The 27626-nt window shown below is 42.1% G+C and overlaps 1 protein-coding gene and 1 pseudogene across 2 annotated transcripts in view; both read left to right on the forward strand.

The window, feature by feature from the left end:
* The window catches only part of Sik3 (SIK family kinase 3), a 207249-nt gene that overhangs the window by 112740 nt on the left and 66883 nt on the right, over window positions 1–27626 (forward strand). For both annotated transcript variants that reach the window (XM_048417531.3, XM_048417532.3), the window contains exon 4: window positions 20194–20355. In XM_048417531.3, the coding sequence (XP_048273488.2) occupies window positions 20194–20355 (162 nt within the window). The remainder of the gene's footprint in view (window positions 1–20193; window positions 20356–27626) is intronic.
* On the forward strand, window positions 25633–26768 carry LOC148122335 (POU domain, class 5, transcription factor 1 pseudogene; annotated as a pseudogene).

A 27626-nucleotide genomic window follows, 5' to 3' on the forward strand; every position in this document is an offset into this window, starting at 1 on the left:
CATTGACTAAAAGCAACTTCTTTATTCATTAACCAATAAAAGCAACACCATTTCCCCTTTTCTGTTCAAATAAAAAGGAAAGTTTTATCTTTAAATAGTAAAATTACATATAACAAGAAAGGTAACAAGCCAAGATTTACAGTTACAATATTTATATCTACTTTATCGTTTATCATAACCAAAGAAAACTATAATTATAACTATTTATTCTTCAACTTCATCAAAGACTCCATAATGATATAATATTACCTAAGTTAATAGGAAGTACATTGTAAGCAAGTTCCAAAACTCTTGAATTGACAAAGACATTTTACTGCCTGGGCAGTCACCCAAAGTTCTTCTGTACCTTTGGGACATCATCTTCAGCATACTGGGCCATAGTATACAGCAGACTTTTCCATGAAGCAGGAAATATCAAAGACAGTTCTGCCTGTATTGGCAGTTTGTCAGTCACTTTTGTGTCCTGCAGAATGTCTAGAAGACTCTTTCATGAAACAGGAACCCCAAACGACTGTCTCACCTTCTTTAGGCAGCTTTAACAGTCATTTTTCTATGGGTTCTGCAAGTTCGTTCAAGCAGTTCAGGCAAGAGTAGTTTCTTCCCCAAATGGCTAACCAACTCTATAAGGAGCCTCTTCAATGCCCATTTTCCTCTTGAAGTAATTGGTGCTGCCAGGAGAAGATGTGTCTCATGTTATGAAAAGTCTAAGTTCTTAAAACATTTTAAATGCCATATTCTGAAGGTCTCTGAAAGATTTGAAGAATACTTATATAACAGAAATATATCTCTATATATCTAGAAAAACCTAACTAACTTGACTAGAAACTTGACTGTTATAGATGACTTTCTATTAACCTATATTTCTTAATTATGCATTGCATTTTTAAATGAGCTGCATAAACACCTTAATCAAGAGCAGAAATATACATATAACAAAATTGATTTTAGTTTTGTATTAGTAGATCAAGGTCCATACCAATGCAAATCTCTATAGCATATCTGCCTTTAAATGCAAACACTCATTTATAAACAATATTTGGGAATTTGTGGTAGTTCTCTCCAAACTGCTTCCTGCTTTGTGTTGGGTGAAGTAATTTTTGTGGGTGTTCACAGTGATCTTTCAGGGAGTCTTGGTTCATCGAACCACATTAGTCTGGAAGAAATCCATAGATTCTCATCTTCTGTAGAAACAAAAGAAGAACCTCTTTTCCAAAGCAACATATCCTTAGACCCATATTTTTAAATCAGACACCTTTAAGGTATATATGGTGGTTTAGCTTAGCAGCTTGCACAATGAAATGTCTCTCTGTATTTAGCTCCTTCACAATCAAAAAATTCAAAGAAAACACAATAATATACATATCCAGACTCTCTGTGTATATTCCATCTTTACATGACATAGTTTTCTTTATTTCTTTAATCTGTGACTATCTGTACTCTGTCTCTTTATTATTGTCTTGTCTTTGAATTATATGACTCCTGAGGAAGGAACAACAGCTGCTAAAAGACATTTGATTACAAATGTTGCTAGATTAATAGAACATATATATTTTGAAAATGCTATGACTTCAAAATTTTAAGTCAAAAGATAATGTTACTTTGGAGAAATGATTTTGCTTTAGTTTCCATAGGAAATGAGATGCTATGGATTCATTCTAGGTTAAGAAAAATCAGGTTTGATCAAGGAAGAGCCCCTGAAGAGTCTCTGATAGGAGTGGATGTTCCAGATGATCCAACATTTCAGAGGACCCCTTTTGGAGTTTTGTCTGAGTCCTACATCCAGAAAAGTTTCAAGAATGCCGGCTAAGATGATCAAGTCTCATAGGATACTCCAGTCAGGACATGACCATAATTCTCAATTTTCTTTAGGCCCCCATAAGGTGATCAGCACCCCCAGTCAGCAGAAAGTAGCTTAGAAAACTATGCCCACGTACCTGAAAAATGGATTGTAGATGTCTTTCATTGTTTAGAGTGTTGGTTACAAGTTGTTATGGATAATGGTCTGGAAAAAAGCTAAACAAAGTTAGATTCAGAATTCATATTTAGAAGAAAAGGGGGGAGGGAGTGCTGTGGGACAATGGTCTTGTACTCTGTAAAGATTTGTTACTTGTATTTTAATAAAATGCTGATTGACCAGTAGCTAGGCAGGAAGTACATGTGGGACAACCAGGCAGGAAGTATAGGTGGGGTGACCAGAGTAGGAGAATTTTGAGAAGAGGAAAGACTCAGTCTGCAGTCCTAACCCAGACACAGAGGAAACAAGAAGAGAATGCCTCGCTGATAAAAGGTACCAAGCCACATGGCTAACACAGACAAGGATTATGGACTAATTTAAAATTTAAGAAAGAGTTAATAAGAAGCCTGAGCTAATAGGCCTACCAGTTTATAATTAATGTAGGTGTCTGTGTGTTTCTTTGGGACTGAACAGCTGCAGAACCAGGCAGGACAGAAACCTCAGTCAACAACCCACATGTTTAAGAACCTCACAGATTCCAAGTATTGGCTAAATACAGAGGCCCACAAATAGAAACATCACAGGGAGAACTAACTGGTATAGTCAAACACAGGGAGGAAACATGGAAGGAAAATGACACCTCCTTAAAGAAAAGCCCTATATGGAAAACAACTGACTGTCCAGCAGAGATGGTAGCACTCACAGTGCACTGGAGGTAATGTTCAAATAAAAATCTGTCTACCAAATCCCACTATCCTACAAAATCGTTGTAGCACCGAACTGAGCCCCCCAAGATCCAAACGAGGAGCAAAAGGAGGAAGAAAATGACGAAGGACTGCGAGGGATACTATCACCCACTGATACAAGGGGTCGGATCTAATGAGAGTTTACCAAGGCCAGATGGACCGTGACTGAACGAGCATGTGATCCAACCAGATTCTCTGAATGTGGCTGGCCTGCAGTCTTTCCGAGAAGCCATTGACAATGACACTGGGACTGGTTTCCTCTGCATATACTGGATTTTTGGGATCCAGTCTGTTTGGATGCTCACCTTCCTGGACCTGGAGTGAGGGGGGAGGAACTTGGACTTCCCACAGGGCAGGAGACCCTGACTTCCCTAGGGGACAAAGAGGGAGGAGGAGAGGGAGGGGGGGGAGTGGGAGGGCGTTGGGAGGAGGGGCGTAAATGGAAACTTTTTATAATTTAATAAAATTACAAAAAAAAAAAAGAAGGAAAAATATTTTTCCAAGTGGCAAAAACCCAGAGAAACTGTGCTAATAGGTTCACCTTCCAAAGATAGGAACCAATGAAGGACAGTCTTTAGGCTGAAAGCAAGTTTTTCTAGATGATCATTTAAGTCTACCCACAAAATTAAGATAGGAAAGAAAAACTAACCTAACAGCAGAGGTAATTTTGTGGTTATACAAGAAGAGATACATATGTTTTTTTTTCTCTTGATGTATTTAAAAGGCTGGTGTATGAAATGCCATGCTGATGATATAGCTACTTGTCAACACAGCTACAGCATGCATATACAAGTGTAAGCACAAGGGAGGTGTGAGGAGAAAACCTCATTTGCTTACGGGATCACTGCAAATGGCTAAGTAGTACATCCAGAGATACACTGTTATACTGCCTTATTTGGTTTACAATATTAACTGAATAATGCTAGAGATAAGGATAGTAGTAGTGTTGTAAAGGAGCCACGGACATGAGCGCTAAGCCTCCATTCCTGCACAGCTTGTGTGCATGTGTGTAGTAAGGCTAGTGTTTGAGACGTAGAACTGTGAAGGACAGCGAGAAGGCAGTGTGAGCAGGAAGCAGAGCCACTGGGTGAGTGTGCTATGTGCACCTTGCGTTTCTTATTGTCTCCCTCCAAGGAACCGACTTTTGCTGCAGTCCTTTATTTCAAGAAGGTTTGAATATTTGAATAGATAGCTCCACCCTCTAGAACTCAAACAAGCGTTTTGTTAGCCAGGCTATCTGGCTGGTATCTCAGTGTTGAGGAGACTGAGGCAGCGAGATTCAATTCCTGGTCAGCTTAGAACCTGTCTCAAAAAACAAGCAAGCAAACAAACAAAAGTGTAGGCAAGCAGGGGTTAGGAGTCTGCTGCCTGTTACTGTAAAAGATCAGACCTGAGTTCTAAGCCTAGTGTTTCTCTCCCAGTACTGCACACAGATATGTATGTGCAGAGGCACCGTACTTGTAGTGTCCCTTGGGAACTGGGACTTTGGAACTAAAACAGGTTGGCTTTCTGATATTTGCTGTGTCCTAAGTCCAAAAGCCTTTGTCTCTGACCAGAAGAGATGAGGGATCCCATGCCTTCTGTCAGCACCTATGCAGCTAAAATGGTCAGCTTTCATGTAAGGTAAAATCTCAGACCCTCTGAATATAAGAAGCAAGTAAGCATTTGTTCTTTTTATTGTTATTATTATTATTATTATTAACTTAAACAGAACACTTGACTAGAGGTCAGGGTTGAAGTTACAGTATTGAGGAAGATATGTCTGACAGTAACTTAATGAAAACTGTAATGTGTACAGAAGGTTTCATGGGGATAGGTAGGCCGTGACTGAAATATGAGCATAGTTGTAAGGAAGTGCCTGTGGTGGGAGAAGTGGACGATACATATGGTTCTGGCTAGGTTTTTTAGGTAGGGGATTATGAAATCAGGTACTCATGCCATCTGCTGGCTTTGGATGGGTCATATGCAAAGAATTAAGCGTATGGTGTGTTTCAAGCTGGAGAAAGTAAAATTAGCTGCTGTGACAAATGAGGAAGATAGTCATCAAGTAGTTAAAAGAGTCAGTTATGGGGGTTGGAGAGATGGCTCAGAGGTTAAGAGCACTGACTGTTCTTCCAGAGGTCCTGAGTTCAGTTCCCAGCAGCATTGTGGTTCACAGCTGCCTAGAATGAGATCTGGTGCCTTCTTCTGGTGTGCAGGCATACATGCAGGCAGAACACTATATACATAATAGATAAATGAATCTTTTAAAAAAAAGTTGATTGAAGATCCTATATGTTGAAAGCCATGACTTAATATTCCTCTGTAGAAAACTGAGTAATTGGCACTTAATTACCTGTGTAAATGGGATAGGACAGATGCATAGGGGTTTAGTGTCAGAGGTAGACTAGCAAGCAAAGACAACTCCACACTGTGGCCACGGGGGTGGGCTATTTGCCGAGCTCAGAGGGAGCTCCCCAGATATTGGGGTAGAAGAAAGCAACCTAGTCAGTCTCACTAGCTGTGTGGGCACTGAGCTTGGCTGGGGAACTGGAGACTGCATGGCATTTGGCATCTCTGCTGGTGCAGTCTTCTTGCCCAGGTCATTCTGCAGTTTGCTCTCCAAGTTGATTCCTACTAGGGCTTAGAACACATAACCCCATCTCTAGGATCCTCACCTAATATTTTCCTCCTCCTTAGAATCTCAGCTCCTACATTTGGCTGTCCAGTGTGCTCCACTGTGAGACCTTCATATTACCCCCATTTCTTTCTGAAACTCTCCTTTCCCACTTCTCTCTCTCATTTGTTTCAGAATCTTCCCTGCCTTACTTCCTTAGAGTAAAGGAACTTTATCCAAACTTCATTTGTTCCCATGGCCTACTCTTCTGTATCTCAGTTTTGCTTTAATTTTCTTCTTGATTCTTATAACCAATTGACATTCATCCATATTCTCAGTCATACATTTACTCCTTAAGATACAGCTTTTTTTTTTTTAATGCTCTCTATGTGTATATGCATGTGTATGTGAATACCGTGGCTGCATATGGAGGTCAGAAGCAACTTTATGGAATCTTTTTTCCCCTTCGACCTTTATGTGGGTTTCAGGGATTGAACTCAGGTCATCAGGTTCCACAACCTACTGAGCTATCTAACTGACCTTCATTTGCTTACACCAGTACTTAACAAAATGTCTCTCCCCCCACTTTTTTTTTTGAGACAGAGTTTCTCTGTGTAACAGTCCTGGCAGTCCTGGAACTCACTCTGTAGACCAGGCTGGCCTTGAATTCACAGAGATCCAACTGCTTCTGCCTCCCTAGTGCTGGGATTAAAGGCATGAGCCACCACTGGCCAGCCCCAAACATATCCTGACAGTAAGGATTTAGTCTTTTTATTTGTGGTTCTAGAGATTCAACATAGGGCCTTATACATGTTCGTGAGTGATAGGCTTCTGAGCCATATTCCAAGCCAGGATTTTGTAATTTTTGATCCTTGTCAAATTTCAGAATAGTTTCCACAGACACTACATGCCCAACAACTCCTTATTGAATGAAAGAAGAATAAGTGAATGAAAATAGATTGACAGTATTACCATCCTGCCTTGCTTTGTTTAAAGCAGTGTCTAAGAGATAGCAGATATTCCCAGTCAAGCAAAGAATTGTCATGTTTTTCTATTCATTTAGTTATGTGAATGTTGGACTTAGAGGCTAACCGGGTTTTGTATTTTCTAGTTGGGTGTACAGAAAAAAAGGAAGCATATTAGAAGTTTGACTTAGAAGCAATGGAATGGGTTATTGAGTGTATGTTGCTTGCTCATTTAGCTGACTTACTAAAATGAATCTAGCACGGCATTGTAAAAGGGGGGCCATATTAGTCCACTTCAGTCTAATCTTCCAAACCGTACTGAAAAGCTGTTTTTGAAGATCACTAAACTCATATCCAAACTTCCCCAGTATGGTTTCTTGAGACACATTTCCTTAAACTTCCCATTTGAGGTCATGTGCTATTAAACTAAGTCAAGCTCGTTGGGTGCCAGGAGAACTCATAGGTATTTAAGGCAAATTACTAACTCAAGAGTAGTCTGCTGAAATGTAAATGATTTATTAGGAACACTCTCACTGTCTTAAGATAACACTTCCCAAATGGTGACAACTTGCACGAATCCCAGAATTTTCACAATCCAATTTATTTATGCAATGGAGCATTCACAGACAGCCAGTAGGGCAGGCAGTGGAAAAGATCAAATCAATAACCATTGTATTCTGTATAATAAAGTCAGTGTTCCCTTGAGGACTTCTATTATCTCATAGATTTCCAGGGATATTGGCATAGGCATCTGAGCACATACTATGTACCAGCTTGCTGTCATTTTTTTTTAAAAAAACGTGTTATTCTAGCCACATTCTTTATAAACAAAAATATTTTTCCATGAAATTATTGATTCTTTTATATTCTAAAGACTAGCTCTTTGCTAAGTTTTTACAATGTATGCAAATAACCACACCATTGAGTTTATCTGATTACTGTGAATCAATTATTCTCAGTTACTCTATATTTTTATTTTCTTAATAACATACCTAGCTAGTTTATATTTGTAATCTGTCCAAGAAGCTTGGGGAACCCAGTGTGCTTTGACAATATGTCACTTAGAAGTCATCACAGTTTCCCGATCAAGATGTTCTTTGTATCAAGTGTGCATGGGCACACACAGAGGCCAGAGGTGCATGTTGGCTGTTTTCCTTCCTCTCTACCCTCTCTTTTGAAATAAGGTCTCTCACTGGACCTGGAACTCACCAATTCAGCAGGACTAGGTGGCTAGTGAGCGCCAAAGTTCTCTGTCTCCACCTTCCCAGGGGTAGGAGTACAGGCATGTACCAAACCCAACATTTTTCAGGGGTACCGAGGACTTGAACTTGGGTATCATGCTTGCACATCAATCATTTTACTGACTGAGCCATATCTTCAACACCTATTTGTGCATTTTGAGAAGGTCTCTTTAAAGATTTATATATTTATTATTTATACAGTGTTCTGTCTGCATGTATACCTGCAGAGCAGAAGAGGGCACCAGATCCCATTATAGATGATTGTGAGCCACCACGTGGTTGCTGGGAATTGAACTCAGGACCTCTGGAAGAACACCCAGTGCTCTTAACCTCTAAGCCATCTCTCCAGTCCCATAAAAAGATATTTAATCATAATCTTTAGAAATATTTGACTTTTTATTGTTAAAGTTTTCAAGACGGGGTTTCTCTATAGCTTTGAACCTGTCCTGGAATTAACTCTTGTAGACAAAGCTGACCTTGAACTCATAGTGATCCGCCTGCCTCTGCCATCTGAGTGCTGGTATTAAAGGCATGTGCCACCACTGCCCAGCTAGAATACTTGATTTCTAAAAAGGGATTTTAATTTTGTATTTTAAATTAATGCATCACATCTCAGTATATCTTTCAACTTCGATGTCCTGAAGGTATTTCAGTTAGCATTCCATTTTTTTAAAAGTATATAAAGTATTTAGTGCACAGAATTATTTTGGCCATTTTCAATACTGTTATTTATGGGAGTGTTGCACTGTCATCTGTAACCTTTGTATTCTGTAGAATGGAAACTCTCTAGCTACTAATCAGTGACTTCCTACTTGCCTTCCCACCTCCAAAGTGTCACTCTTCCTTTTGATTTGAGTTCAACTACTCTAGGGACATTAAGTAAATGGATCACACAGTATTTGTTCTTTCTGGTCCAGCTTATCTCGCTTAGCGTGATGTCCATGTGTCAGAATCACCAGCGACACATTTTGTCTGTCCATGTAATGCTGGACCCTTGAGTTTCCACAGTTTGGCCCGGTGTGATGCTGTTACTAGTGAACACAGATATACAAGTGGAAATCCCTTTTTCTGTAAGCATTTTCAACTACATATGAGGGAGAAGAATCCCGTGATAAACCTGATGGCCTCATCACCAAGTTTTGACAGTTATCGGCATTTACTGATTGTGTTTCCTTTTTCCCAACTCTTCTACCTTTTCAATTTTAAATACTTTAAACCAAATTCAAGTAGTATGCTATTTTACTCATATATCCTTAGTGTTTTTCTTATATGTAAGGGTTTTTAAACAACTTAATCATAATACCTATCTTAAGGTACTAATACTGTTTGCTTTTTGTTTCCGTTTTTGAGACAGGCTCACCCTATAGCCCAGACTAGCCTTTTTTATTTTTAAATATTTATTTATTATGTGTACAACATTCCTTCCATGTGTGCCTACAGGCCAGAAGAGGGCACCAGATATTATTATAGATGGTTGTGAGCCACCATGTGATTGCTGGGAATTGAACTCAGGACCTCTGGAAAAGCAGTCAGTGCTCTTAACCACTGAGCCATCTCTCCAGCCCCATTTTTTTTCTGATTTTTGATAAGCGATCGATTATTGATCTATCGATTTATCAATTGCTTTTAGAGCCAGGCGGAACTCGAACCCGGGTCAGACTAGCCTTGAACACTGAAATCTTTTTCCTCAGTCTCCCAAATGCAGGCATGTTCTTTCACACTTGGCTCCTAATAACTTCTTAAGATATTTTACAGTTTTAGACTAGATTTATTATATATCTTCCCCTCCACCATGTGAATATGGACCTGGGACTCCAGTCACTAGGCCTGACAGCAAGCTCCTCCCCCTGCTGACCATCTTGCTGGTTCTGTAACTTCACTGGGTGCTGGGCAGGAAGGGCAGTCCCTGCACTGATTCTGAACTGTTACCTGTGGTGGTGTACTTTGTTCTGTCAGGCCATTAAGTTGCAGGTTTGCCATCTTTAACCTTAAAGGGTGGTTCCTTTTTTATTTTGTCCTTACTCTTGCGGGGAGCCCTTACTCCAAGGGTCTAGTTTTCTGCACTATTCCCCAAAGCTGCTCCTTTTAACTTGAACTCCAGGATCTTCTGTGGACTGTGGAACTTCTGAATGGTCTTGGCTTTCTCAGGCTCCTGGCAATTGCTCTAACCAACTCCACCTCCTAGTCTCACTTTGTGCTTGTATAGTTAGGGACTTGACCAACGACCTGAGTAGAATTTCCATGCTGATTAAAAAAAAAAATGTTTGTTTGTTTTTGAGACAGGGTCTCCTTCTGTAGCTCAGGGAAGCCTCAGACCCGCTGTCTTTCTGCCTCTGACCCCAGTGCTGCTATTGCAGGTGTGCATCAGAACGCCCGATTCTTTGCCAGTTTTTATATTCTTTTCCAATTTTCTTTCCCTTTGCTCTTTTGTATTAGTACTTTCCTTGTTTCTGTAACAAAATCCTCGAGAAGCAGCAACTCGAGAAAGGTCTATTTTGATTTACATTGCATCATGGCAAGGAGTGGGTGACAGGCACGGCCACTGTCACATTGCATCCAGAGTCAGTAGGCAAATAGTGCCCAATGCTGGTGCACATGGCCCTCTGTAGTTAGGCTGGACTTTCCACTTATATCTATAAAACCCTTTTCACACATGCCCAGAGATTTGTCTGCCAGTAATCCCAGAGTCTGTCAATTTGATAATTGATGTCCATGTCATCTTGATATCCAAACATAGCACTTTTAAGCCATAACCTTCTATGCCTTCACCCTATAGATTCATGGCCATTCATAGTATCACATATTCAGCCCAACTTCTTCATAGTCTTTGTAACAGTTCCTACACTGTTGGAAAGTTCAAAGTCCTAGTGTCATATAAGACTCAAGGCAGCCTCTTGACCATACACCGTATACAATCATAAACAAGGTACACACCTCCAATACACAGTAGCACAGAAGGAACAGTTCGGGTCCAAAAGAAAAGAATGAAACATAGCACAGGACAACTGGATTAAAGCAAGACCAAAACCCGGTAGGGAAAACACGAAATCTTAAAGCTCAATGACCTGTGTCAGGGGCTCATGATCGGATTGCCTGAGCTCCAAAGGGCATGAGTAACAGACCTTCCGCTGTTCTACATGTACCACACATAGCCTTTCCCCTGGGTTGACTCTTCTAGCCTTCCCCAGTGGACTTGAATGTGTCTGTGCTTTAGCCCACTGAGGTTTCATTCTTTCTGTCCCTCACCTATCTCCTTTTTCTCTCTTCTCTACCACCAAACTACATCCCTATCCTGTGTCATTATTCTCTTGTTGTACAAGAGAATTATTCCACTTAGGAACCTTATCAGCTTTCAAACTGTGAACCCCCCAGTCCTGTGTCTTTCATGCCTGAAAAATAAGTACTACGTAGATAATGCTACCAGTGTCTGCTGCCGTCTCAAAATGGAGCCTACCCCCTTTTTACCACAGCTGTATTAACTTCGGTGTGCTAATAACCCTGGAGAAACACTCCCCAGAGTTCTCTTTCAAGGAGCAGGAGTCCCTTCGGTGATATACTCAGCTGAGTCTCTTTTCTTTCGTTTTAGTTTTCTTTTAGTCTCATTGCAGAATACCATAATAGTGTTCATCTCTTTAACAATCCTAAAACCTTGCCTTTTCTGTAAGGTCAAACTCACCACTCCTTTCTTCTCAAAGTGCAAATTTTCTTTCTTTCTGCTTTGCTTTTTGATATTTCTCTCTTAGTAGACCTGGATAAGAGCTGTAGAAGTAGCCATATCACAGCCTGGATACTGTCCTAAATTGAAATTTCCTCTGCCAAGTGAATTAGTTCATTGCTCTTTCTCGACACACAGAGGATATAGCCAAATTCCCTGCCAGGATACTACACAAATAATGGCCTTTAGCTCAGTTTCTAATCGAGTTCTTATTCTGGTCTGAAGCTCAGGAGCCAGGTATGGTCTTCTGTTTGTCTTTATAATTTGGTCATCCAAACTCCCATCATAATGACCCATGAAGCCTGTTTATACCATGCTAGGTCTTGATACATAACTATCTTACTTGTGTTTTATATAATCTATAATCCCCTCTCTGCTTGCCACACAGCGTTTGTTTGTTTGTTTTCCTGTGTAGTCTGTTGCTTAAGAAGCCGGGCTGACTTATAAAATGTCCAGATCCTGAATTTGGTTGATCATGTCTATTTTGTCATACAACATAATCTCATAGCTCTCCGTTCTTGTAAAGTGCCACTTATAGTTACAGTTTGGTAAAATATAGGTTTAATTCCCTTATCTAAAGGAGAGGCAGGAATTCTTCACACTTCTTTCATCACTTCACTTTAGGTATTGCATAAGGACTGGTTTTCCACTTTCAGTGATACTCAGAAAACCTGTAGGTTTAGGTATGTTCCTCTAATCCCTTTCTTACAGAATTTAAGTATGTTCCTGTAATTCCTTTCTTACAGGATTTAAGTATGTTCCTGTAATTCCTTTCTTGCAAGCTTTAGGTATGTTCCTATATTCTCCTTCTAACAGGGTTTTCTCTTGATTTTGTCCAGTTGTTCAAGTTGTACCTCTTACATGATCACCTAGAGACACGGTTTCATGTAAAGAAAGTAGAGGTTGATTCTAGGTCCTAACATTCCTGAGCTGAGGTTGAAATAGGGCAATCAGGAATTTGTGGCTAGACTGGGTCACATAGCAAGCTTGATTTCAAATTGTCATGGGCTACAGTAGTACGACCCTGTCTCAAAAGAAAATTCACCTCCAAAGTTGCAAACTGGCACTGCTTCTTTCATGCTTTCTACATTTATTAAAGAACTTTCTTTTCTCCTTCCTTCCTTCCTTCCTTCCTTCCTTCCTTCCTTCCTTCCTTCCTTCCTTCCTTCCTTTCTTTCGAGACAGGATTTCTCTGTAGCTTTGGAGCATATCTTGGAACTAGCTCTTGTAGACCAGGCTGGCCTCAAACTCACAAACTCTGACTCTGCCTCCCAAGTGCTGGGATTAAAGGCGTGTGCCACCACCGCCCGGCTAAAGAACCTTCTTTTAAAACCTATTTAGAAACTGAAGCAAATTTTATATATGAGAGATCATATATCAAATTTCAAACAAGTTGGCACCCAGCAATCTCCAGTGGGGTGCACTGTGGCTGATTTTATTTCTTTTCTAATAAAACTATGACTCTTTGGACTTGAATGTGTCTGTGTGCTTTAGCCCACTGAGGTTTCATTCTTTCTGTCCCTCACCTATCTTCCTTTCTCTCTTCTCTACCACCAAACTACATCCCTATCCTGTGTTATTATTCTCTTGCTGTACAAATTATTCCCCTTAGGAACCTTATCATCTTGACGTCTCAATATCGTCTTTGCTTTCAAATAAGATCTCAGACTTGTCTTGAACACTACTTCTCTTGGATTTAGAATCAAGCATTCCATGTCTAAAGCAGAGTACACTTGAAGAAATATAATTTATTAACACTGATTTCCCCATCCCTCCTACACAAACAGAAACAGCACACTGCATGATTTTTTTTTTTTTAAAAAGAAAAGGTGTCATTCCAATTACCTGACCTTTGCTGATACAATGGGGCAACGTGAGAGACCTCTGTTTCTTCTCCAGGAGAGCCTGACTCAGATTGTTGAAAGGCCTTTGGAACATAAGGTGCCCTATCACAAGCCTCCTGGCCTTGCACTCTGGAGATACTTTTTAAGGAACCCTGTAAAAATCAGTCATTCTTAGCTGGGTGGTGGTGGTACACGCCTTTAATCCTAGCACTTGGGAGGCAGAGACAGGCGGATCTCTGTGAGTTTGAGGCCAGCCTGGTCTACAAAGTCCAGGACAGCTAGGACTGTTGTACAGAGAAACCCTGCCTCGGTCGTTCTTTATCCTTCAATGTAAATGGGCTTGATATCAAAAGATTAGCATTTTAAAAGAACATAAAATGCCCTCTGTTTACAAACCCTGCTTAGTGGCAAATGAGTTAAAAGTGAATTTTTAAAAAATTAATGTAGCCTGGCCTCTGGGTTGGTGGGTTCTACATCCACAGATTGAGAGTACTGAAAAGTTACATTTGTGTCGGTTAATATTTGTCTTGTCATTGTTCTCTAAGTAAGATACACACACACACACACACACACACACACACACACACACACACACATATGAAATGCTTCACATGTGCCAGATACTGTATCAAGTGTGAGAAGTAGTAATGAACATAGAATACACAGATAGGTAGTTAGAAGATAATAAAGTAAGAAAAGCATTAGGCGGGGGTGGGGCAACAGTGGGCAGTTGGGTCTTGTGCTGCTCTTGGTGGGGGAGGGGCCAGAGTTCAATTCTCAGCACTCACATTGTATCTCATAACCTTCTGTAACTCCAGTTCAGGGGATCTGTGCCCTCTTTTGGCTTGTGTGGGCAGCAGGCATGTACACGGGACATAGATAAGCATGCCAATAAAATACCCAAACATTAAAACAAAATCAAAAAGGCAGTCAAGCGAATCCTGTGGAAATTCACATGTTACTGGGAAAAAGAAAGGAAAGAGCAGAGGTCCTGAGGCAAGAGTACTGCTTCTGTGCTTGGCCAGGACAGTGCAGTGCAGGAAAACCGTGGGGTGGTAGAATATTTCTGTGTCTTTTGGAGCCAGGAGGAAAGACAGGCTTATTTACACCTGTGTGCATCTGTGTAGACATTCTCATTGAGAAGTAACTTCTCAGAACGAATTTGCCACAAGTAGTCCTGCATCTTGATTACAGCGGGAACACTGCACATCTGCACGTGTGGTAACACAGAACTGTGCTTGTCATGCCCGTGCCGAAGTCTGGGCTCTGCCGCTGTTCTAAAATGATGTAAGGTGTAGTCACTGGGGGAGACAGTAGAAGGTACAGGAGACTTGTTCAGAGAACGGATGCAGGGAGCCTGGAGCAGAACTGCAGATAATACTTAGGAGTAAACCAGAAGAGCTCAATAGTCTGGGAGCTGGATGGTAACTGTTCAGTCCAGATTGTCCTCTAGAAGGGCTGGAGGCAGGAGTGAAGAATAGCTGGATTCTGGGTACTTTTGGGGGTAGAGTTAGGAGATTGTGCTGATGGGTTGGAAGAAGAAACACAAGAGCACAGAAGTTCTTGATCTAGACCACTAGCAAGGGAGAGACTGTCAGAGGCACCTATAGCATACCACAAAGTCTGCTGTGTGTGAGATGGGCGTTTTTGCCAGGAAACAGAGCAACAAACCGGCTTCCTCTACCCTAAAGCAGCCTAACCTTCAAGTTAGAGGACAATAGGATAGCAGAGCTCTCTCTCTCTCTCTCTCTCTCTCTCTCTCTCTCTCTCTCTCTCTCATTAACCTGCTTGTGGGCAGCTTGAGTTATTTTGGCCTGCCCTGGCTCCTTTGGAAAGAAGCATTTGTTTGATAAACAGGAAGTCGTTTCCATGGGTGTAGGAAGAAGAAATGATAGAACCAAGTGGCAAAGTAAAGAGCTGCTGATTGTGGTTAGCCTGGAATGGGCAGACATGTTTCAGGTAGCCATATGAGACCAGCCGAGGATACCTGCCCCCTGGCTGGGCTGGGCTCACCTTTCATCCCGCGGAATGCAGTTTCTGCCCAATGCTTGACCTACAGTGGTTTCCATCAACTCCAAATGGTAGACAAATGGAGACAGTCTGCACGGCATGGAAAAGTGACTTATTTTAAGAAATGTTAGCTCCCTGTCACTGTCCCGGTAGTGGCATGCCTCTAAGACTCCACTGAAGCTGGTCTGGGCAAGCAAAGACCGTCCACCCGACTGTGTGTGTTTTTGTTCTTTGAAAGGTTAGAACCTGAATATACCACAAGGTATCCCGCCTCCTCCTATCCCAGTAGACGGGAACAAAATTAGAGTGGATTCTGAGGCAGGTCTATGTGCTAGTGCTGGAGTGGTTTTTGAGCCACAGAATTCATTCATTATTCTGTCACCTCTCGGCGGGTGTGTGAGCCTCAGAGTGTCACTAGCTTTTGAAAAAACGTTCTCGGGGAAGAGCAGATGACATGTAAAGAAGTTCAGTGCCAGATGACCTAGGATGATTGTCAGGTGCGGAAGAGAACTTGGATTCCACATGGAGACTCACCCCACTTTGGGTTTTAGCTGGCTGAAGCTGCATTGCAGTAGAAGAGAACTTTAAATCAGCCCCACATTTCAATAATAAGTGATAAATGAGTGGTGGAAAGGGCCCGCATGACTGGCTTTACATAGCAGGTGTCTCCTTGATGTCTGACTAGGCGGGAGGCAGGGAAAGAATATAGACTGTCGCTAGGGTCCTGGGAACAGTTGAGACCAGTGATTCTATAGAACTGATATTGGTAGCAAAGATGTAGGAGACCTAGCTCACCAAAGGCCTGGAGGAAGTACAATGGCTCTTCTGAGTCCCGTTTAGCTAGAATCCTAACAAAGATCAGATTGTGTTTTTCTTTGACTGTTGAGTGGATTCAGAACCCGCTGTGTGAAAGTACCCCAGTGTTGATTCAGACGCGGTGACTATACGTAAGTGCAGGCTGGGCTGCTACTCTGAATTTCTCCACTAGAGGTTAAATAGCCCATCTGGACTTGAGTTTTTGCTTCCTGCCTACTGCGCATATAGGAATATAAAGCAGCCGTTTGTCAGCAGGCCACTGAAAGGCAGATTTCTGCAGGGGCTGAAACTGCAGCCTGTTGGTTTCCTGGCACACCCGCCTGACCTTAGACTGCGAGCAAAGCTAACGGGTGGGGGATCTAGTGTATGAAAATAAAAACTGAGGCAAAGGTGTGAGTGAGCCTGAGCCCCTAAGACAGCGCTGGAGGCGAAGAGCACAGAGCAGCAGCAAGGAGCAGCGTGGGTGCCAAGTGCTGGACCGGGAGGAACGCCTATTGTGCCTACCGAAAACTGCTTGCAGAAGCGATATTCAGTGACACCCGCAGCCGCAGGAATAGTGTGAGGATGCTGGTAGTTGCAGTTCTGTGTGGTGTGTATCTCAGTCTGCCTGGTGTGCTGCCACTAATACCTTCTACCCAGGACCCTGAACAACGATGTTGGTGTGTAGAGTAGTCAGTCGTATGCAGTGTCACAGACGCTGCAGAACCTGGAGCTCCATTAACAACATGCTTCAATATTCCCTGCATGGTGCTGAGCGAACCTGCAAAACACATAAAAATGTATTTTAAAATGTCTGAAAATTCAAGTTTTGTCATATGTGATAACTCTTAAAGTACAAGCTTATCCTCAAATGCAGGAGCTCTTCCCTGGTCCTGGCCTGTGAAAGTTGACTCCATTTAGCAGGCTGGAGCTGGGGTTTTGGCAGGGTAAATGTTTTGTTCAGGGATAACCAATGTGTCGTTGTGAAGATAAAGCAGAGCTAGGCTGCATTCTACCAGCTGGTCTTGACAGCAATTCTGAGAACTTTCCAATCATTTTAGAAAAATAAAGTACTTAGATATTTATAAAAAGTTTTTTTTTTAATGAAAGAAAATCACTTATTTTGGAAATCACAGAATTAATCATTCTATCATGTTAAAGAAGCTTTGATGTGTTTTGGTAATTAATGTTTACTGCCAGACGAGTGTCTCTTGGGCATTTTAATTAGTGGGTGGCTTGGCCAGATGAGCTTCTCTGATGGTAACCCTTCAGAGGAGTTTATTCTTATGTTTCTCAAGAAGAGCAGTCTCCTCAGAGCTCTTTAATTAGACCAAGTTTAGCAACTAAACATATTATTAGAATAATTAGGCCTCTCTTAGGGAAGGGGGGGGCAGGGAACAGGTACTGTTAGAGAGTGATCGCTTAAAATCTAGTGTCCTGCCTCTGATGGGGGTCCAGTTCCAGAGCAGCTTGTGTTATGTTGCTGTCCTCAAGTCTGGGACTTTGTCTTGGTGGTTAAGAGTTCCCCTGTGGTTCTCACTAGAAGCCTAAACACACCTGAGTATAGCCATTCTATACTCCATCCATCCATTCTGTCTCCATCTTGGGGACTTCTTGTTCTCCCTCCCCTCACCGCTACCCTCATTAAATTGTAAGTAACTATGGTGTTTTTGTTTGTTTGTTTGTTTGTTTATTTGCTTTTAGTTTTTAGAGACAGGGTTTCTCTGTTTAACAGTCCTGAATGTCCTGGAACTCACTTTGTAGACTATACTAGCATCAAATTCACAGAGATCATCCTGCCTCTGCCTCCAGAGTGATGGGATTAAAGGTGTGCCCAGCAACTGTGGTTGATTTTTAAGGGGAAAGCTTTCAGGATCTTGTAAGTGAGGCATTATAACAGGTCTTTCCAAGTTGTTTGTCTATTTTTAGTGATGTCAGAGTCTTCCTTGGCAACCTAGGTTGGTCTCCAAAAAGATGCCCCTACCTCAGCCTCCCAAGAACTAGAATGATAGGCTTTTTTGCCACTCTCGGTTTGAGGGATCTTTCTTAGTAATTTGTGTATTTACAATAATGTGTGTGCACGTCAGTTTGTGCATGAATGTGCACGTGCATCATGTTTACACTCTAGAATATGTCCCTTGCTGTCAGAACCCAATTTGTATTCTGTCAGAAATTGTCATGTAGATGGGTTGTAGGTTGCTTCGCACTTCTCCCTGGCCCTTGGTTGTCTCCTCTGTGCTCTTGGTCTTTGTAGTGACCATCGCTAGTAGTACTTTACCCTAGATTTCATTTTCATATAAGTTTAAAAAAATAAATATTGCTAGTCATGCGGGTGAGATGTCACCAAAATAATTGGGTGATTTCAGTGAACTATTAATGAGTGGTCATATGTATACCTATATTGCTTAATTTTGTACTTTTTTTATTATCTCAGGATACATAAAGCTAACATTCTTTTTCAGCTGGATCATTTGGTTAAAGGACTTTTCACAGAAGGTCATTAGAAGTGTCCATCAGAATATGCTGTTGCATTTCTTCAAGATTTATTTTATTTTAATGTATGTGAGTATGTGTGTGTGTGTGTCTCTGTGTGTGTGAGTGTGTTTGTCTATGTGAGCATGTCTGTGTGAGTGTGTGTGTATCTGTGTGAATATATGCCATGTAAGTGTGGGTACCCAGGTAACCAGATGAGGTGTAAATTCCCCCATAGCTAGAGTTCCCTCATAGCTGTGAATGGTCCAATGTGAGCACTGGGAATTGAACCTGGGTCATTGGCAAGCAGTATACACTTGGGTTTAAAGGCCTGTGCCACCATGCCCAGCCATGATGCCATGATACACTCTTTTTTTTTAATATTTATTTATTATGTATGTGTGTGCCTGCAGGCCAGAAGAGGGCACCAGACCTTACCAGACCTCATTACAGATGGTTGTGAGCCACCATGTGGTTGCCAGGAATTGAACTCAGGACCTTTGGAAGAGCAAGCAATGCTCTTAACCCTGAGCCTTCTCTCCAGCCCCCCATGATACACTCTTAACTGCTGAGACCAACTCTCTAGTCCCACGATTGACGTTTAATCCGGGCAGCTGTCATGATGTGCAACTAGGTTAAAGTGTGCTCCATTGGCACAGTATCAGCCTAGTGCCTTACTCTGTAGGAAAGTTCTTCTAAAACTTGCTGCAGTGATTATGGGGCAGGCAGATGGCTTTTCAGTCCTGAGGACAGCCACAGATTTTTTTTTGTTGTTTGCTTTCCCCTATATTCTAGCAGCTCGACTATTGATCATTTTTCTTGATAGAAACCTCTTGGTTTTCAGTTAATATTTTCTGTAAAAATTAGTATCATAGTTCTAAGAATAGCAAACTCAGATATAAAGATGTATATACATTGGTAAGTGACCAAAGGATGTCAAATTATAGAACTTTAAGAAAGTAGATGTCTCTGGGTGGTGTTGGCACATGCCTTTAATTCCAGGGAGTCAGAGGCAGGTGGATCTCTGTGTGTTCGAGGCCAGCCTGGTCTACAGAGTGAATTCCAGGACAGCTAGGGCAGACAGAGAAACCATGTCTCGAAAAAACAGAAAAGAAATAAAAGAAAAGGAAAAAAAAAGTGTATGTCAGCCTGGGCAGAGCCCTGCAGAAAGCCAGTCTCCTGCTTTGCGTGTACTCTGTTCTGAGATATCTATTGCTATGACTCTGCTTTTTGACATACTCTTCAAACACAGGAAATGCTTTTGATGCTTATCTTCATGCGTGTTTGTGTACATGTAATCTTTTGCAGAGGGGTTGTGAGAAGGAAGATGCTCAGTGTTACAATTCTTGAATAATAGCACTAAGCCCTGAGAACACTTCTTTCTTATGGTGGCGCATGTGTACTCTACTCACCCTCATCACAATAGGCTCAGGCTTAGATTGGTTTGGGTTTTTATTATTGGTGAGTTTTTATGGATGTGCACAGGAATGTGCATTGTTCTCCTTCAGCTCTGTTCAGGTTTTATTTATTGTTTTGTTTTATATTTATTGGGTGTGGTGTGGGCCCGTGTGTATGTGTACCACATGCATACCTGGTACTCATGAAGGTCAGAAAGAAGGCATCAGGTCTCCTAGAATTGGAGTCATAGAGCTGTAGCCACCATGGGCGCTGGGAACTGAACCTGAGCCTCTGCAAGAGCAGCCACAGCTCTTAACCACTGCAGTCTCTCCAGCCCCTCTGTTCTCTATTAAACTCTGTTATCAGATGGGTGCTTCACTTGCCTCCTAAACTGCCTGGGGACGGGGGTCTATGACATCATCTTGGGTAGGTACTGACTCTCTCTTGTTCACCACAGACCACCTGGTGGCCCATGGAAGAATGGCAGAGAAGGAAGCTCGGCGGAAGTTCAAGCAGATTGTCACAGCTGTGTATTTTTGTCACTGTCGGAATATCGTTCATCGTGATTTAAAAGCTGAAAATTTGCTTCTGGATGCCAATCTGAATATCAAAATAGCAGGTGAGGTGTGTGCTGAATGTGTGTGGTAAAGACAGGATGGAGGAGCTCCTCAGTCAAAGTTCTTAAGGCAAGGGGAGAGAGCTTCTTGTTTAAAAGAAGCATGGTGAAAGTAGGGGCAATTTAGACTCTTAAAAAAAAATTAGAACATGAGCCAGGTGGTTGTGGCACATGCCTTTAATCCCAGCACTTGGGAGACTGAGCAGGCAGACGAATCTCTGAGTTCAAAGCCAACGTATTCTACAGAGTTGGTTGTGGGACATTCAAAACTACACAGAGAAACCCCACCTTGAAAAACAAACAACCTCCTCCCTGAAAAAATAAAATTAGAACTGGGTACTAAACTCCGGTTTGTGCATGCTGAGGATACCACTGAGCTACACTCCCACCCCAAACTTTGCTTTAATAGCCTGAAAACTAGTAAACTTACAAAGCACATTTAAAAAATATAGTATTTGCAGGAACTCTCTAGAAAGAAAGGAAGAGGTAGTATTTCAAATTCTGTTACTTTGCTGTGTCTTTTGTAACCAATGAATTCTTTGTAATTAGAAAGGTAAACTACTAAATTGATGTTCTCAGCTTCTCTTGCAAAGGTTGATGTGTACCACCATGGATGTAGAACATGCTTACTCTACAGGCTGTATTCTGTAAGAGTTTCATAAAATAGATCTTACAATGCCCCCAAAGCATAATATAATGTTTATTTAAAGCTGCTTTATCTATTAAAATGTGAAAAGGTGGTTTAGGACCTATTGAGATTTTTCTCAGTATTTTCTCCTCCCACATATATATAAATTCTTGCATCCAGATCTCACTTTAAATCCACTAAGGGTGTTCCTTAGCAATTTAACCTCTGGTTTTCAGTCCAGCCTTTTATTTCATATCCACTAGTCTGCCCGTCTCTTCTCCACGTTTCTCTCTCAGTGGCTCACACTTGTTGCGCTGATTGACCAGCATTTGCCTGACAGATGCAAGCGCATCTCCCACTGGCTTGAAGAATGGGAGTGCACAGCAGCCATACATAGAAAAATGGCATTTTTGTTCTTTGACTGTTTGTAGTATTACATTGTATGTCCCTTATCTCCCAGAGGAAAACCAGAGTGTCTCATGCTGAAAACTGAAGTATTGTTAGAATATAATCACCAGAAGAGCCAAGGACTCAAAAGCTGTTCTCAGATTTCCTGCAAAGAATTCAGATTTCTATCTTGTTCCAGGTCAAAGTACCCGAGCAAGCTGTGGCCCTTCTGTCTCTTAGGCATAGACATACCTGTTCTGTTCCAATGTCACCTATCTCTGTCCTTTTCTCAGACTGGTAGTTGTGCTCTTGTTCAGAACTTTACATAGTATGTCACTGTTGAGCCGGCCACGACATAGCAAGCAAGAATCAAAGGTTCTCTTTAGTGCAAGACTAAGCCGGGCACTCTCAATCACCCTGCCTCAGACTGTCAAGGACGTTATTAGCATAAAACCGTGCCTTTCTTTGTTTTTATGTCATTTGTGGCCATTCTGAACCCTCTTTTGTAATTACTTTATGTAGCTTCATTGAAATTAATTGTTGATAAAACCTACCAGGCTCACAGAACTCAGATGAATGATACGTGGGAGACCAAGGCAGGGGGACCTTAAGTTTGAGGGCAGCTTGGGATGCATAGCAAGACTCATCCTGAAAAGGTAAAGTGCAACAGGCTTACTGTCAGGGAAACAAATTAGCACAGACTTCATGGTACAATGTACCGTGTACAATGGTTTTCTAAGTCAGTTCTGGAAGTCAGTAGTTCAAAACATGCCTTTCAAGGCTAACATCTAGGTTTGAGCTGAGCAAACCTGGGTCCCGGAGGACCTAAAGGGAAAACCCAGATTCTTGCCGTTTTACCTTGTAGAGACAACCTGCCCCGTCTTCACGGCACTCACCCATCATGCTTCTGTTGTCGTGACTTTGGTCCTCCTAATTTGTCATCACATCAGGTCCTAATAGATGATCCAAGACCACCTCTGAAGTTTGCAGCTTTTATTTTGGTCATTTGCACACAAAGCTCCTTTTACCCTATAATACAATGCATTCACAAGTGTGAAGTTTAGGAACGGAGATGTGTTTGGAGGACATGATTCGGGCTCTCAGTGTCATCCCCAGGGGCTTTGTTATTACAATAGTTTAAAACCCCTCTTTATTTTACTTTATAGTTTCATTCTGTATAATGACCTAAGGTTAAGGTATGTTTGTTTGTTTTGTGTATTTTTTATGCTTCCTTGGTTTGTGATTCTCAGTTAGATCCACTCTGATTAAGGTATGGAAAACTCCTGTGTCATTTAGTTTTTCCATCGAGAAACTGAGACTAAAACCTGAGGTCACTGGTAACTGAAACTGGAAATTACTGAAATATTAGGGCAAGGTGATTTAAATTTTTTTTAAAAAAAGTAATTAAAACAATTTTGAGGAGTCGCAGTGAAAGTCTGTTGTTGAACACTGCTGGGGTGTTGGCAGCCAGCCTTACACAATCTCTCTCTGTGTTTTAAAACATATACTTTGGCACAATTTTAAAGTTCATTTTAAGTGTTTACAGTTTTCTTTGTTTTCAGAGCAAAACAAAGAAAAGTTGGGACTCCAGCTCACGTTCTGCTACAGTGTTTAATGTTTTTCTTTGAGTGATTGATCTTGCATTCTTTCTTCTGCATGCCCTTATTATGTGGTTTCTCAGTCATTGCTTGAGCTTTTTTTTTTTTTTTGCACATATATTAGAATTCTCGTTTGTACCTGCCACATCTTCCTTGACTTAATAGGTGACTGTGAGAAAAGCCTTTAGTAGAAGCCAAGTAGAGCATGACTAAATGGGTTAGGTGCTTTTGATAGGATGTGATTGCTAAGAAATGAAATCAACTATAATCTTAAGAGATTAGAGCTACAGTCTTTTCAGTGGTCATTTCTGATACCGTATTGGAAGCTCTAGGAGGAAGCCACTGTGGTTGAAAGACTCGTACAAGAGAGAAAATGAGTTGTCTGTTTTGGCGTGTGTGTGTAAAGAGTCTTTTTATATAGCTCAGACTGACCCCTCCCTCAAGAGCCTCAGATTTCAGTCTCCTAGAAAGCTTTTATCATAGATGTATGCCACCATCTCTACCTGGACAAAAAACATTTGGTTCATTTTGTTAAGATGTTTTATTAGTCCTGGGGAGGGGTACACCTATAATCTTAACCACTAGGAAGGCTAAGGTAGGAGGATTTTGAGTTTGAGGCCAGCCTGGGCAACTTATTAAGACCTTATCTCTAAAAATAAAAAGGTTGGGAATTGTTGAGCTACAGAATGCTGATATAGCATAAATTGGGTTCTGGGTTCAATCCTTGGTACCAACAAAAAGTATCCCCAGTATTTAGCAGCTCATCTTTAAACCATTTATGTTAAGGAGCAACTTAATTTGAAACTAATAAAATTCCAATTAAGAAATGTAAAAAATTAACATTTTTATGCCAATATCTAAGTGGTTTTGGTTTTAAAGCATTCTGGTGGGTCAGCTGCTCAAGGTACTTGTTGACCTGAGTTCCATCCCCAGGACCCATATGGTGGAGGGAGAAAGCTGATCCTGGAAAGTTGTTCTCTGATCTCCACACACATTACACATGTGTTGCCCACCACAATAAAAAAGATAATTATAAAAAAATTTGGGGGCAGGTCTTATTGTCTGGTCCTTGCTCTATGTAGATCAGACTGATCTTGAGCCCACAGATATCTGCCTGCCTCAGCCTCTTGAGCAGCGCCATGCCTAACTACATATATACATATACACAGACACAAATTTATATATATACATATATATACACATATTTACATACACACACACACACACACACACACATAGTTTTTTGAGACAGGGTTTCTCTGTGTTGCCCTGGGTGTCCTGGAACTCACAATGTAGACCAGGATGGCCATGAACTCAGAGATCCTCCTGCTTCTTCCTCCCTAGTGCTGGGATTAAAGGTGTGCACCACCACCATCCACTCTAAAACTTTTTTAAGCGTAAATCATCTGGACATAGTTGTTCATATCTATAACTGTTACATTTGGATGCATAGACAGAAAGCTTGCAGTGAATTCAAGGCTAGCCTTAACCACGTAGTGAATTCCAGGCCATCCAAGATTACAGAATGGGATTCTATCTCAAATAAATAAGTAAGCTTGTGTTCATTATAGAAGATGAGTAAGTTTTTCTGATTTTCTTTGTATTTTCCATTTTTGAATCAATTACTATGGTAATCCATTTTTCGTAGTTGCCACTATAACTACTAAAGGTATCCTAAGTGTCCATACTAGTCTAGTGCTGGCCCTAGTGAAGATTATGGTCCCTTGGTGTGAAGGTGGACTCATGGATAGCTAACAGAAGAGTCAAGCATGGCTTCATACTTCCTAGTTTTTTCTACATCTATTTCCAGAGAGAAGAAAGATTCACTATATGTTGTTTTCTTCCTGGTTTTAGAATTTAAGAATTCTTCTTAATGGCAGTAACAAACCTGTCTCCCGTAGACTCTCTTCAGTGGTGTTTGTTGTCAGTGGCTCCTAGGTAGGCTGCGGCACCTTCAGGCAGAGTTACAGAATCTGGAGCTAAGGATGTGTCTGTCGGGTTAGCTGGGGCCTTGCCCATTGTTTCCAAAGGCTCCTGTTCAGGTTGCTCAGAACCAGACGGGATGTGAAAGGTGACTCCTGCCCACAAGGGTCTGAGGTTCCCTAGGGCCCCAACACTCAGCAGAATCAGAATTGTGCTGCACAGAGCCTTCCACGTGTGTCACTGAATGCTTTCATACATGTAAATACAGTATATTTGACAAACTTTAGTACCCCGTCATCTTCCAGAGGTCTTAACTTCCAAAATGAATTTCTTAGGCAATGCGTCCATGCAGACTTCTGAGTGGATTCTTAGCCTTGAACCCTCTGTTTTTCATGATTTAGATGACAGACAGACAGGCAGACAGAAGGTAACATACCTTGCCTTTCAACACTCAGCCCACATCCTTGGCTGATAGTGTTTAATTGCTTCAGCTTCAGGTAAAGTTCCTGTGAGAAAGACGTCCCATTAGACACACTGTGACATCTTGCCCCATTAATGATGTGTTGTAATCACCATACACTTTGAAAGGCTGAAGTTTATAAAATTCCAGCACACTGAGAATTTACAGGATCTCAAAGTGCATTCTGTTTGCTGACCCATGCCACCTCATTAGCACATACCTACTGTGGAGAAGAACCTCAATAATCAGACCCCTGGCTTGGGATGCCCACCTTCCCCATGGCCATGGCCAGACACCTGCCTTCAGACTTTGCCTTCTCATCCCTGCCAGGGGTGATAGATCAGGAGGGCTTAGGCCAAGATGGGTGGATCCTTGAACATGGCTAAGTTTCCAAGGCCCTTCAAGAGGGCCTGGAATTGGGTTACAGGTTGGGCCAAGCTTGGAGATATTAGGGCTCTCCTCATGTTCTCCGCCATATGACATCTGTGAAGGAGTAACAATACTGTGGACCTCAAGTTGGACTGGGCGTAATACCACAAGTTGGCTTAAAGACTCTAGCCCAAGGGCCATGCAGGAGCCAGAATGGGGAGCAACTCAAAGGGGGCTCCTCTGGGTCCTGTCCTGTCCACTTCAGTACTGTAAAGTTGAGGAGGTGGAATCAAGTCCTGAGAGCCCCCAGGGTGTGAAAGCCCTGCAGAGGGAATTAGAACAGTTTGCCAAGCCCCCGAAGCAGAAGAGGATCACCTTGGCATGCACCCAGGCTGACATGGGGCTCACCCTAGATGTTCTCTTTGGAAAGGTGTTCACTAGGTGACCATCTCCTGCTTTGAGGTCCTGTAGCTCAGTTTCAAGAACATGTGTAAGCTGCGGCCCCTGCTGGAGAAGTGGTTGGAGGAAGCTGAGAACTTTCAGGAGGAGTACAAAGAAGAGACCCTGATATAGCCCCACAAGAAAAAGCAGAGAAGCATCAAGAATTGCATGAGGGAACCTGGGGAACATGTTTCTGCAGTGCCTGAATCCCATCCTGTGGCAGATGAGCATCATCGCCAAGCATCTCGGGCTGCAGAAGGATGTGGTCCCACTGTGGTTCTGTAACCAGCACCATAAGGGCAAGTGATCAAACATTGACTGTTCCCAACGAGAGGAGTAGGAGGCTGCAGGATCTCCTTTCCCAGGGGTCCGACGTCCTTTCCTCTGCCACCAGAGGCCCATTTTGGTGTCCTAGGCTACAGGAGCCCTTGCTTCTTAGGTCCCTTTTACTGAGGATGAAGCCTTTCCCTCAGTTTCCATCATTGCTTTGGATTCTTCCATGGCATCAGACTGTGGCACCAGCCCTGTGCAGAGATGGGGTGAACAGAGGGAAGGGGAAGGAGGTAGACTGAGAGAACGTGGAGGCTTTGCTACCATGGCCTTGAGGTGAAGTTCTTCATTTCCTGAGGAGGGATTGAGAGCAGGGGGTGAGGGCACAGGAAGTATATGGGGGGTCGATGGAAGGTGAGGTTCAGTGATGCCGTTCATCATGAGCCCGTCATTCATCTTCTTGTTTTTACATAAAGAAGCCTGGGACATAGTAAAGAAAAGAAAAATAAGACCCCCAGTACCATTATTGATTCAGATTTCAATACCCTACTCAAGATGTAGCATTTGAGGTAAGACTTGAAGGATGGTGGAATCAACAGGGTAGAGGAGAACCTTCCAGAGGCTCAGTTAGTGAATGTGGATGAAGTGTAGGCACTGAGATCCTGGGGATGCAGCAGCAGATGAAACTGTCGCTTTCACTGTCATCCTGGTGAGGAGGGACACAAAGCTGTTAGTAAGGGCTGTGAAAGATGCAGTCCCAGTACTATGACCGAATGATCTGTGGGAGAGAGACTGCTTTCGTCAGGACAGGCAAGGCCCTCCAAGCTGAAGGAAGACAGTGCAAAAGGTAAAAGAGAAGAGAAGTGTAATGAAAGAGGCCAGCATGGCTAGAGGTGAAAAGAGCCAGCATGGAGGGAGTTATGGTGACAGAAGTGGCAAGGGCCAGGTGCACATGGCCAGAGGTGGGGTTTTATTTTGGGTCCCCTGGGAAGTGAGGTATAGGTGTGGTAGAATGTGCAAGGTGCATTTGCAAACAAGCCATAGATGAGTCGCGTGATCCAGAATCAAGAGAGAATCTGCCTCAGAATCAAGGCAGATGGAAAGAACCAACTCCCAACAGTTCTGATCTCCACACATGTGTCTCCGCACAGGTGGATACACTGGACATGTACAGTACATTTCTTAAAAGATATAGGAA

Source organism: Myodes glareolus, chromosome 4 (assembly GCF_982192425.1).
Source record: "Myodes glareolus chromosome 4, mMyoGla1.1, whole genome shotgun sequence".
Lineage (NCBI taxonomy): Eukaryota > Metazoa > Chordata > Mammalia > Rodentia > Cricetidae > Myodes > Myodes glareolus.